Raw genomic sequence first — 13,403 nt, 5'->3', positions numbered from 1 at the left:
TTTATTTATTTATTGAAACGGAGTCTCTCTCTGACGCCCAGGCTGGAGTTCAGTTACGATATCTCGGCTCACTGCAAGCTCCCCCTCCCGGGTTCACACCATTCTCCTGCCTCAGCCTCCCGAGTAGCTGGGACTACAGGCGCCTGCCACCACGCCTGGCTAATTTTTTTGTATTTTTAGTAGAGACAGGGTTTCATCGTGTTAGCTAGGATGGTCTCGATCTCCTGACCTTGTGATCCACCCGCCTCGGCCTCCCAAAGTGCTGGGATTATAGGAGTGGGCCACCGCGCCCAGCCTGTCTTACAGTTTCATAGATTTTGCTTAATGTATGATTGAACAAAGTACAGAGTTTTAAATTAAAAATAGAAACGGTAACAAACATTGTACTTATATGGATTAAAGAATTTTTAAAAATCATCTCAAAGTTCTACTAATTTAGTATGTCAAACAACAAGATAGCATGAATATTTCAGTCTGGCAACTGCCCAGAAATGTAGTTAATGTCTAATAACTCATTGTTATAACCTGTAATTTTATATTTTGAAAAATAAAAGATTATGGTAAAAATTGACTATACTTCTTCCTCCTTCTCTGATTCCCTTGTGAGAAGAAGATGCAGCTCCTAAACATGCCATTGGCCATAAGTTAGAGAACTGGTTAAAGATAGAGTGAGAAAATGAAGGCAAAATCACTTAAGTTTTCTCCTTATGCTCAGGGAGCACAGGTATGCTCCAAGGCAAGGAGGACTGTGAAATTTTATCTTGTTACATTACTTGGCTGGTTATTTCCTATATCACTTTATGGTGAAAAGCTCCTATAGTAGTTTCAAGTGTAATTTAACTTTAGTTCTGTCTTCTATTTCAGTCCTCTTATTTGATCTTTAAACAGTGCTTATGTTTGAACCAATAGAGCCAGTCAACAAATAAAAGAGAGTGTAGAAATTGAGATACATGAAGGTAGGAACTAATTTCACAGGCATTTGGCAACGGTAAATTTTTAACAAATGCATGAACACAGAATCATTCAATTTAAAAACAATTATTTACATATAATTATTTTAAAAGCATTCATTTACTTATGTTTAGAAATGAGAAATGAGCTGAATTGAACTCTTTGCGTGTGCTAGACTAAGAATGTTTAATGATAATTTTCAAAAAGGTTGATTGATTTTGATAAAGTTCAGAACACTACTAAAGGGTGCTAAGATATACATAAATTTCCATTTGTGAGATGGCATACCGGATGCCAGCCAGTGGAATACTGCCAGAGGGAATTATCTTCTATATTTTTATGTATTTCATTGAAATTTGTTCTGTTGGTAGAGAGTACATAGTTACACAGTATGAGGTCAATATAGCCTAAACTGATAAGTCATCTTTACATAGATCAGCATACTGGAATAGCAAAAATAGTAATATAGATGCAATTATGAAAATAATCTGAGCTAATATAGCACTTTTATATATGAACAGGAGTCAATTTGCTGTTGGGAACCCGATCTAATCTATATCTGATGGACAGAAGTGGAAAGGCTGACATTACTAAACTTATAAGACGAAGACCATTCCGCCAGATTCAAGTCTTAGAGCCACTCAATTTGCTGATTACCATCTCAGGTTTGTTAAAGAACTAAAATTAGCTGAGTAATTATGCAGACTAATTAGTCTGCAAACTGGGTTAAAGACTTTCTCAGGTGAAAGTGTTAATAGAAGAGCACTTTAAATATAACCTTTAATTGGGACACCAGACTTTCCTACTTGTATTCTCTTATCTATTTACAATTTAAAGTAATTTCCTTTTATTGTAAAGTATGTAACCTAGGTTACTGATAAGAAAAACCACAACATTTGCATCCTTGCATGTTCTCTCCAGTGCAGCCTCCTGCAACTTCAGATCTCTAATTTTCATTCACTCGTGCACAGGAATGCATCAACATCCACCATGTCTCATTCTTGTGGTGTGTTAGAAGCAATAAAGAACAAAGTGAATAATAATCAGATATAAAAGAGACTTGTCCTTAGTATATAACCTTATCACAAGGGCCTACAGATAGAGTTTGTAACAAGACTGGATTCATTAAGATCTTTACACTTTTTCCAAATAGTAGTTAAATTTCTTAGTTTTGGTTAGTCAGATCCTGAACCTTAGAATACAAGAGAGCAAGTAAATGAGTGTTAAGAGTGATCGTGATTAGTAGACAGCATTTAGTATCAGGAAAGCACCAATATTAAAGCTGACTATAAGCAAAAGATGACTGACAAAAGGAGAGGAAAAGTAAGAAAATATGCCTTGTCTATGGAATGAAATGATGCTAATTACAGACTTTATATGAGTTTATATATTTTTATTATATATAACATGCTTTATATATAATTAGTGCACAAATTGCCATGTTGCACACTAATGATTGTGTATTATTCCTAAAATGATTAACTTTGCTTTATGTTTTGGTTAGAGGAGAAATCCCTTTAGAGGTATGCTCAGACTTCATGATTTTTTATATCAAGTTTTATAGTCAGTTGCTTATAATGGTTTAAGGTACATAGAAGTAATATTTGTTGTTTGAAAACATCTGGATGGCTTATAGACTACATATCTGTATAACAGATTTCTTTACTCTTTATCCAACTTCCTCTAATCCAAATGTGTTCTTCTCTAATTCTTGAGCTTCTCTCAAATGTGGAATACTTTTCCATCAAATAGTACTGAGAACATCAGTATAAGAAGATACTCAGTAGTTTAAAGCACAAATTTATTTTACCATTTAAGAAATAGAATAGCCGTTGTGTATTAGTCCGTTCTTATGCTGCTATAAGGACATGCATGAGACTGCGTAATTTATAAAGGAAAGGGGTTTAATTGACTCACAGTTGCATATGGCTGGGGAGGCCTCAAGAAACTTACAATCATGGCAGAAGGGAAAGCAAACACGTCCTTCTTCACATGGCAACAGCAAGGAGAAGTGCAGAGCGAAGAGGGGAGAAGCCCCTTATAAAACCATCAGATCTTGTGGTTTATAACTCACTATCATGAGAAAAGCATGAAGGTAACTGCCCCCATGATTCAATTACCTCCCAATGGGTCCCTCACTCAACACATGGGGATTACAATTTGGATTACAATTCAAGACCATATCACATAAATGTAGATGTCTGAACCTTAACACTGCTTCAAAATGTTATATTAAAACATATGAAAGATTAATCACATAAGTAAGAATCCTATTGTTGGCCCTAGAAATCATGTAATAATAAACCATAAAATGACAAAGAAAATGATTATAAAGTCACTATATACGGGAAAAGAAATGTGTGATTTTTTCATGTCCTGTGTTTCCTGACTGAATTGTAAGAATTTGATGGGATTTACAATTAGGAAATTAATATTAACGATAAATTTAGTTGGAGGAATATATAATGAAACTATTCAGCTATTTTACAAGCATGCTGGAATGACAGAATACAAAGATACCCATACTGCTGTCCCTGAATACCTTAACAGTCAATATTCAGCCACCCCACTCGTAAACACACACTACCAGGGACAGCTTTTAGGTCTCTGAACCCCGGAGGAGTCATGACTTAGTGAATAGTCAAGGTACAAGTGAATGGATGGTAATTATCTTGCCTGCATAACGAAAGGCTTAATCTGTCCCAAAAAAGGTTTAGATCCCCTTCAGAGAGGCACATAGGTAGATACTTTGACTATCTCTTGGAATTGAGAGACTAACATAATCTGTCATATTTCCAAACCCTGAATGGGAGATTCTGATGCAATGCAGTTTTTTTACAAGTGCTTTTACATTAATAAAATATTTTTTAAAAGGCAAAATATCCTTACATTTTTTTTCTTCTAATATATGAAAAGAAAGATTGATTTTAAATACTATATCTTTTCTTATCTATTAGGTCATAAGAACAGACTTCGGGTGTATCATCTGACCTGGTTGAGGAACAAGATTTTGAATAATGATCCAGGAAGTAAAAGAAGGCAAGAAGAAATGCTGAAGACAGAGGAAGCCTGCAAAGCTATTGATAAGTTAACAGGCTGTGAACACTTCAGTGTCCGTAAGCCACATTTCATGTTTACTACAGCAATATAAATTTTGCATCCTTTCATTTGGTGAAGTACATAATTATGAAAGGCAAAGCAGAGAAAGGAAACAATTTGCAGTTTCAAACACAGACAGGATCAGGCATGTTCAGGGTGGTATGGCTATAGACAGCAACTTCAAATCAAAGAAGAGTAAATTTCACTGACAGGTCTTCCAGGTCTTCTATGTTACAATCTTGATTTTTTTTTGAGAAAACATTGATTGACTAAAATAGTTATTGGTGTTAGGTTTGGTTTACCTCCTCACCTTACTTTCTTTCCCAGTCACCCTGAATATTCCAGATAAACCGGTATTTTTTTTCCTGCCTCTATATAGCTTCGCTATATAAATGATCGAGATTTATCTTCACAAACTTGGGGAGACTCATATGATACTCTCTTTTGGAACAACAGTAAGATTGAATCCCTCCTAACACAGACCAGGAAACTTAACAATGAGTCAGAAAGAAAATTCTATGATCTGCTGACTCTCGCTCCCACTGTTGATATTCATGAGTATAATCACTAACTATTTTCCATCTGATTAGAATGTTTTCATATACCCTTTCTCTTCACAACCATCCACTGTGAAAGGAAGTAACAACCCTAGGGGTTCAGAATCCTGCTCTCAGCTGTAAAAAACTGTAAGCTAATGTCATCCCATTCTGTTCTATTTCTGAAACAAATCCCCCTCTACTCTTGGCCTTCTTTTGCTTCTTTCCCTCTTCATTAATTGCCTCTTCAGGCAAAACTGGTGGCATAGGTGAGAAATAGCTGGAATCACATTATATAAATTGCAATGGGATACTTCTATCCTGACTGACCATTATTGTTCTGCATATAAAGTGACTTTCTCAGGATAGGTTTTTGTATGTGTGTGCATATGTACACATACACCACTAAAGAGGGAAATGAGTACCCAGATAACTTAAGCATTAAATAAATACACTAGTTTCTTATAGGTTTAGGTATCACTACTTCACTCCAGATCATATTATGCAAATGTGATAGTCCCAGAGGTGAAAGATATCCCCAGATGTTAACTTGGGCGTTTATATAGCAAAACTACCTCCTACTAACTTGTAAAATATTAGTTCAGTAAGAGATAGTCACAAAGGTACTCATATTGCAAATCCGTGCTCTTTGTAAGGGGTGGAATAGTTAAGTTTAGTTTTCCTGGCTGACCCCATTCCAGTCCACCTAAGCTCTCAGAACAGCAAAAAGCATTCATCCCACTGACAGCTGGAATTAGTAGCATCTTCACACAGGAAGACAAGAACAGATCATAGTTGCCTGATATTTTCATAGCCTTTCAAGATCCACAAGACAGTGAACTGGCACCAATTACTACCCTATATTAAATATATAGGAAGTGTTTTAAGAGAGAATATTTTTGATTATTGGAGGATTAGTGATCATGCTCCTTTGACCTACTTGGGAGCAATGCAAAAGAAAATGCAAGAGTAAGTTAGACCCAGAGAGAGAAAGTGAGAGAGAAAGAGAGAGAGAGAGAGTAAGCTATACCCAGAGAGAGAGAGAGAGTAAGCTACACCCAGAGAGAGAGACAGAGAGAGTAAGCTATACCCAGAGAGAGAGAGAGAGAGAGAGAGAGAGAGAAAGAGAAAGAGAAAGAGAATGCGTAGGGGTGGCAGAAGAAATTGCAGCCAAGGAAGGGGGTTATAGCACAAAGTATAAATCTATCAGGTAAGACAACATATTCCATAAGAACCAGAAGGGCTAATCAAGAGCAAGCATATACCTAATTGTACTTTTAAATTTACCTTTTAAAATAGCCCTATTGAAATAATGTACATACCATGAGATACACTTGTTTAAAATGTACAATTCAATGGGTTTTAGGAGGTCTATCGAGTTATGTAACAATCACCATGATCTAACTTTTATCATCACCAAAAGAAACCCCATATTCATTAACAGTTATCCCGCATTCCATCTTTCTTTACTTCCCCCTCTACCCCTCACAGTCCTAGGTATCCATGATAAACTGATAAATGGTTACCTAGGACTTTCTTTCTCTATAGATTTGCCTCTTCTGGACAATTACTGTAAATGGAACCATATATTATGTTGTGTTTTATGACGGACTTTTACTTAGCGTAATATTTTCAAGGTTTGTCTATGTTATATATAACATGTATCAGTGATTCCTTTTTATTGATGAGTAGTATTGCATTGAATGGATATACCACATTTTGTTTATCCATACGTCAGTTGATGGACATTTGCACTCTTTCCACTTTTGACTATTAAAATAATGCTACTATGAACATTTCATACATCTTCATATGTGGATATGTATGGCTTTTTTTTCTTGGATAGTATTGTTACACTGTTTTTCAAAGTGTTTGCACCGTTTCACATTGCTATCTGTAATGTATGAGGGTTCTATATTCTCTATATACTTGTGAGCACTTTTAGATGTCTGTCTTTTGATTTTAGCCATCCCTATGGGTGTAAAGTGGGATGTTATGAAAGTTTCAATTTGCAATTCCCTTATGATTAATGTTGTTGAGTATCTTTTCATATGTTTACTGACCATTTGGAGACGTGTCTATTCAAGTCCTTTGTCTGTTTTTTAATTGGTTTGCTTATCCTTTTGCTGTTGAGTTGTAAGCATTCTTTAAGTATTCCACATACTAGACTCTTTTTTTCTTTTGAGGCAGAGTCTCGCTCTGTTGCTCAGGCTGGAGTGCAGTGGAGTGATCTCAGCTCACTGCAACCTCCACCTTCCAGGTTCAAGATATTTTCCTGCCTCAGCCTCCCGAGTAGCTGAGATTACAGGTGCTTGCCACCACACCCAGCTATTTTTTGTATTTTTTTTTTTTTTAGTAGAGATGGGGTTTCACCATGTTGGCCAGGCTGGTATCAAACTCCTGACCTCAAGTGATCCACCCACTCTGGCCTCCAAAGGAATGGGATTACAGGGGTGAGTCACTGTGCCCAACGCATATACTAGACTCTCATCAGAATATGATTTGCAAATATTTTCTCCTATTCTGTATGTTGTCTTTTCACTTCCTTGATTGTTTCCCTTGGTGCCCCAAATTTTTATTTTTGATGAAGCCTAATTTATCTTTTTTTTTCCTTTTCTTGCTTTATACTTCGAGTGTCAAATATAAGAATTCATTGCTATATTCAAGGTCACCAAGATTTATCCCTATCTTTACTTCCAAGAGTTTTATTGTTTTAGCTATAACATTTAGGTATTTGATCAATTTTGAGTTAATTTTGTATATGGTGTGAGATTTGGGCTCCAACTTTACTGCTTTGCATAGGTATATCCGCTTGTCCCAGCACCATTTGTGGAAAAGACTGTTTTTTCCCTATTGAATGGTGTAACACCATTGACCACAGATGTATGGGTTTATTTGCCAACTCCCAATTTTATTCCATTGATCTATATGCCTCTCTTTATGTTATTTAATACCATACTGCTTTGATTACTGTAACTTGTAGTAAGCTTTGAAATTGGAAAGTGTGAGTTCTCCAACTTATATTTTCTTTTTCAGCATTGTTTGGCTGTTAGGAGCTTCCTAAGATTCCATGTGAAATACAGGATCAACTTTTCCATTTCTTCAATAAAAGGCCATTGGGATTTTAATAGGGATTGCACTGAACCTATGGAGAAAATTTTGGACAGTATTTCTATTTCAACAATATTAAATCTACCTGTCTATGAGCAGGAGAACTTTTTTCCATTTGCTTAGGTCTTCTTTAATTTCTCTCATCAAGGTTTTAGTGTACAATTTAGAGTGCTCTCAAAGGCAAATATGTATACTCCATAAAACTATACAGTAATTTTGTCACCTTTTTGTGGACATCAAATTGTAACCAAGTAACTTCCCCAAAATATACCGTCTGTGCCCTTAAATTGTGGTTATGGCATTTTTTATGACAAATACAAATATTTGAGTGTTCTTGTTAACTCTGTGGCATCATTACTTTTTTGTGTTTTATCATTATAGTCCAACATGAAGAAACAACATATATTGCAATTGCTTTGAAATCATCAATTCACCTTTATGCATGGGCACCGAAGTCCTTTGATGAAAGCACTGCTATTAAAGTGAGTGATCTCCTTTTTCTTTGGATTATATGATTTTTTATTTTGAGAAGAAATTGTGAACAGAATCATACTTTGGAATACAGATGCAGAAGTATATGCCATTCTTCTATAGTTAATGCAATTTTGTTGTTAGTTTGCTTGCTTGTTTGTTTGTTTATTTTTTAGAGACAGGGTCTCACTCTCTCACTCTGGCCCAGGCTAGAGTGCAGTGGCATGATCATAGCTCACTGCAGCCTTGATGTCCCGGGCTCAAGCCATCCTCCCACCTCAGCCTCCCAAGTAGCTAGGACTACAGGCACATATCACGCCTGGTTAATTTTTAAATATTTTGTACAGATGGTGTCTCACTAATGTAACTTGAATATACCATGTCAGTAATTACTGTTTAACCCTTTTTTAGACAATTCACAGGCACCACAGCAAGGGAGAATGCGAGGGAAATCCCCGGCCCCTCCCCTTATAGGACCTCCCCACCAGCCCCTCACTCCCAATTCCTGTAGTCAATATGAAGACCTTCTCTTCTACAGCCCCAAACACAGGCTTTGGGTGCCACTCCAATGAATTGAAGCTGAGAAAGTCCCTGTTTTCTCTTAGTGGGGGGTAGAGAGCCGAGGGAAGGTAAAGAAAGGTATGGCAACGATAGAGGGGAAACACCCTTGGAAGAAAAAGGAGGGAAAAGAAAGCCTTTTCTCCAGTTACCTTGGCTACAATATGTGGGTATGGGAAGGAGTTGGATGGATCTATATTCTTTCCAAGCTGGAACTCTAAACACATTTCTCTCTAGAACTATTAATATTGTGAGACATGGTGGTTAGGCTTACCAGTACTCTTTCTACCTTTATTACTGTTTGGCTGAACTTCTATGGATAGGCCACATAAATTAACAATATAGTGTCTTAAACAACTAACCTTAAAAATGAGGGACTGTTTTTTTTATCTAGATTAACTTACTTGTAATGCTTCAGAATTCTACTTAAATGGAATTATTTTGTATTTATTCCACAGTAATGAGGGTTGACTAAAGAACCGGCAGCATTCTATCATGTCCAGTAGCTTCTAACCTGGGATGTATATCAGAATTAGCTGGAACATTTGTTAAAAGTTTAGATCTTAGACCCAACACCAGGCTGAATTAGTGGGTCTGGAGTAGGGCCTGGGAATTGATAATTTTAGCAGATATTCCAGGTGAGTTTTAACTAGTTGATCCATAGACAGGTTTTAACAAAGCACTGATAGGGACCCATCCTGACAAACGCAGCAAAGTATTCATGAAATACTTTTGTATCTTAAGTCGGGATCTGTTTACATGGTACATTTTTTAAGGGAACACATCACATGTATACAATAAAGATGAGCAAATTCTTATGACTATCTGCCAATGTCTATTTGCATAATAACTACGTTCTTCTATAAATAGTACAGATGACTGTATATACAGTCTGAGTCATCCCTAACACAAGTCACATCCCTGCTCTGATCTCCCTAAATTGGGCCTTGGTTCAGCTGTGAGTATTTGGATATGGGTTTATTCTTGGGTGTCTGCTGATTGGTCAGAGCTGCCTGGTATGGAGCTGGAAAGCGAAGAGATAAGTACCAGCAGTCTGTCCAGCCTGATACACAGTTCTTGTCCAAGTCCTCACTACAGTTCTTGACTCCCACCTCACAATTACAGTATGGTGAATCCTGTGATGCTCAATCCTCTACTGTGATCTGATCTTGGCAATGAATCGCGTTTGGCCTTTTGTTTTGTACTAGAAACCATAGGAGCCTAGAGTACATACCCAGTATATGATAAGTTAACATGTCTGGCCCTTTTCATTCCCTACCAAGTGTGCATTGATCAATCAGCAGACTCTGAAGGAGACTACATGTCCTATCAAGCCTATATACGAATACTGGCAAAAATACAGGCAGCTGATCCAGCGAACCGGTTTAAGAGACCAGATGAGCTCCTTCATTTGCTGAAGCTCAAGGCAAGGAACTTGAAGACAGCAAACAGAATGCAGGGCCATACAAGGCTCTTATGATCATTGCCAATCTGACCTTTGAAGAGAAACTCAATATTTTGAAGCTGTTGAACATAATTATTTATTTGTTGTAATAACAGATCTAAGAAAACTGTAATTCACAGGTCTCTAAATACAATATGCCATTTTAAAATCCACTTGGGTTTTGTACACTTATAAACCTGACAAAAGAGTGAGGGAATTTTGCCTTAGTTAGAATGTCATTTTTGGCCTTTTGGCCATATTTGGTTTTATATTCACAGGTATTTCCAACACTTGATCATAAGCCAGTGACAGTTGACCTGGCTATTGGTTCTGAAAAAAGACTAAAGATTTTCTTCAGCTCAGCAGATGGATATCACATCATTGATGCAGAATCTGAGGTTATGTCTGATGTGACCCTGCCAAATAATGTAAGATAATACCTTCAGATTCCTAGAAATTATTGCATACCACCATTTGAGTTTTTCCAACTGTCAAAAGGTTTACGTATATGATTAGCAATGTTTATACCGGAACTGAGACATAAAAGGTAAGTACAGAGTGCCAGAAAGTGGTCTTGCATAAACAAAAAAAACACTGATGATCCCTTAGTTTAGAAAGCTAAGTGTATTCTACAGATAGATTTTGCTTGTCTTGCCCAATGCTTTTTTGTTTTTAATGAATAAAGTTTACACTTAAAATCTAGACTTCTACTGATACGTCAGAAGACCTGATAGCATCAGTGCCACATTACTATCTAACCATTATCAGTTGGAATTGATTCATTCATGGCTCCTTTTAGATAGGATATATGCTCTACATTTTCTACCCATTTATGTTTATATATTTATAATAACTGACCATAAAGTGTATTTGATTTTGCAGTACTTGCTTTATTTTTCTTCACTTCACAATGCATTAACAAATTTTTTAAAAATACAACACCAGTATTGCAGCATTATTATGTGTATCCCTATTCTTTATTAAATTACTTCGACTGTGACATAACAGCAAATTATCATAAAATGTTCTCTTATCTGGTTATAGTTAGTATTTCTCATCAAAAGATACAGCATTTTAAAAGCAGATACTCCTCAACTCTTAAATAATTATATTTTGTGAAAATGTGGCACAACATCTAAAATATAGATTGTCATAAAAATATTATACACATCATTTACATAAAGAGTTTGAACATACTATAATATCCCTCACACATACCATACAAAACATAATTCTACTGTGTCTCAAATTTGATACTGGAAATGATGTTTGTCCTATTGAAATTTTTATTTAAAAGAAAGGCCTAAACCAACAGTTTCTCTGCTTCACTATATTTAAATTCCCACTTTTTAGACAACCAAAATTTTAGCAGTTTTGCATTATACAAAAAGTCCAGGAGAAAACTTTGATGTATTTTCAAATTACTATAGTTGTGTGATATTTTGAACAGCTCTCAGAATTGTCTCATATGTCTCTAACAAATTACATAAATCAATTGTCAGGACATTAGTGGGGACAATTTTGTAAAAGTCTTTTGGTCATATTAAAGATCATTAGCTTATTACTCAGTTGTTGCCCATGATTATATAGAAATCACACTGTTGATAATGTAGAAAATACAGAACCAATCTTAGCCAAAGCCACTTAAACATGAGGTCAGGTTAATTTTGATATAGCTACTGTACTCTTCAGTTGGAGTGTCTTCTGTAGCTTCCTGCATTTTTTTTAATGTTGTGTCAGATAGTTTTTATTAAGAATCTAGTGCAGTATTGAACATTGCAGCATTGGTCCATGTTTACACTTATTTGAAAAGTAATTCAGGAATGTTGACCCCTGTGTTTCACATGATTAATAAGCAAGGAAAGTCATTTCCTTTTGAAGCAATTTGTTAGTTAGAGATGAGTTCTTAAAAATCACTTTCTGACCCAATTAGGATACCTTGTGTATATTAAAAAATATTTTTAGCTAAATACTCTAGTGTCTTGACCCATTAAAAGAGAAAAGGACTCTATTATCAGGGAGGTGGGTGTCTTCTGAGAAAGAATGTACTAAAATAATATTTTCCAAGAGTTCCAGATTACAAAAGCTGTAATGATACAAGGGAATCATGTGTGCTAAAGAATATCTGGTTACTTCAGGAATCATCTGAGAAGCAGCTGAGGCTGTCTGAATTTGCAGCAGTCCAGTTTTTTTCTAAACAGATTTTATTGAGACAACCTTCTTTTCTGCAATTTCTTTTACTCTCTTCCTTTATCTTTGTTTTTTTCTGATTCAATTGCTCATGCAAGTGCCCAGGGAACGCATTAAAATTGCTTTTCGTCTCTGGATCCCCATTTTAGTTATCAGGATTGTTGTTGCTGGGACATGGCCTCAAGCACCTGGCCTGAGTACACTGGGGTTGGCAAGTATAGTTTCTGACTTTTTTTCTGGTAATATGCTAGTTTGGAGAAACCATAGAGGAACACAATTTTTCATCTGCAGGGAAATACTGTTAATGTGACAATATCTGTAGTTTAAGAAAACTTTGTTGCATTGTTTTGTGCATCGTGAAATTTAGAAATGCTTAGATATTTCTTAGTATTTCATATTATGTCACCAAATAAGTCTTTGTGTATCTGAAATGCATTTGAAATTATATTAATTGGAAAAGAAATTCTAACATTTTGCAAAGGGGGAAATGACTTAAAGTTATATTTCAAGCTGTGGAGACTATTATAAAGCTGTCCCTTGTAAGCATTTTAAGTTCAAGCTGTTTTTTAGATTAGTTTTCTATTTCTAATTTGAATGAGTTGGCTGATAGGCAAGTATTGTATATTTGTTACTTGGTTTGTACATTAATTACTAAAGTATTTATTAATGTGCTGAAATGAATTTTAAACCCAAGCCTGTAACAAGTAGTGTTTCTTCTATTATGATACATAATAATTTGTGAAATGTCAAGAAATCTCTCTATGTTGGAAATACATCTTTGCTTTTTTAAAATAAGGCTTTCTCCTAATTATAAAGAAGAATATTTAACAGCTATGAATTTATGACATAAAGAAAGCAGCTCTTTTCAAATATTGGATAGCATGCTTATTAATTTGGAAATAGAGGTTTCTCTTCCTCCTTGCTCTTTGAACCTCTTTTGGTCTTTATTGCTCTGCCAAGCTGCTTCAATTAAAGTAGTAGTGATAAAATATTGGACATATAAATCTTTATGAAACATAATTCCAGCCCCTGGAAATCATTAT

At 35.6% G+C, this 13,403-nt stretch overlaps 1 protein-coding gene across 1 annotated transcript in view; it reads left to right on the top strand.

Moving 5' to 3' along the window:
• The window catches only part of LOC108517354 (nik-related protein kinase-like), a 47,038-nt gene that overhangs the window by 27,168 nt on the left and 6,467 nt on the right, over positions 1 to 13,403 (top strand). The window contains 6 exon segments of the mRNA XM_017855232.1: positions 1,473 to 1,616; positions 3,909 to 4,067; positions 8,079 to 8,183; positions 10,010 to 10,152; positions 10,449 to 10,598; positions 11,524 to 11,599. Of these exon segments, the coding sequence (XP_017710721.1) occupies positions 1,473 to 1,616; positions 3,909 to 4,067; positions 8,079 to 8,183; positions 10,010 to 10,152; positions 10,449 to 10,598; positions 11,524 to 11,599 (777 nt within the window).

Source organism: Rhinopithecus bieti, unplaced genomic scaffold (genome assembly GCF_001698545.2).
Source record: "Rhinopithecus bieti isolate Rb0 unplaced genomic scaffold, ASM169854v2 scaffold_41612, whole genome shotgun sequence".
Classification (NCBI taxonomy): Eukaryota; Metazoa; Chordata; class Mammalia; order Primates; family Cercopithecidae; genus Rhinopithecus; species Rhinopithecus bieti.
Note: the sequence above shows the minus strand (reverse complement) of the source record. Positions and strands in the feature narration are given on the sequence as shown.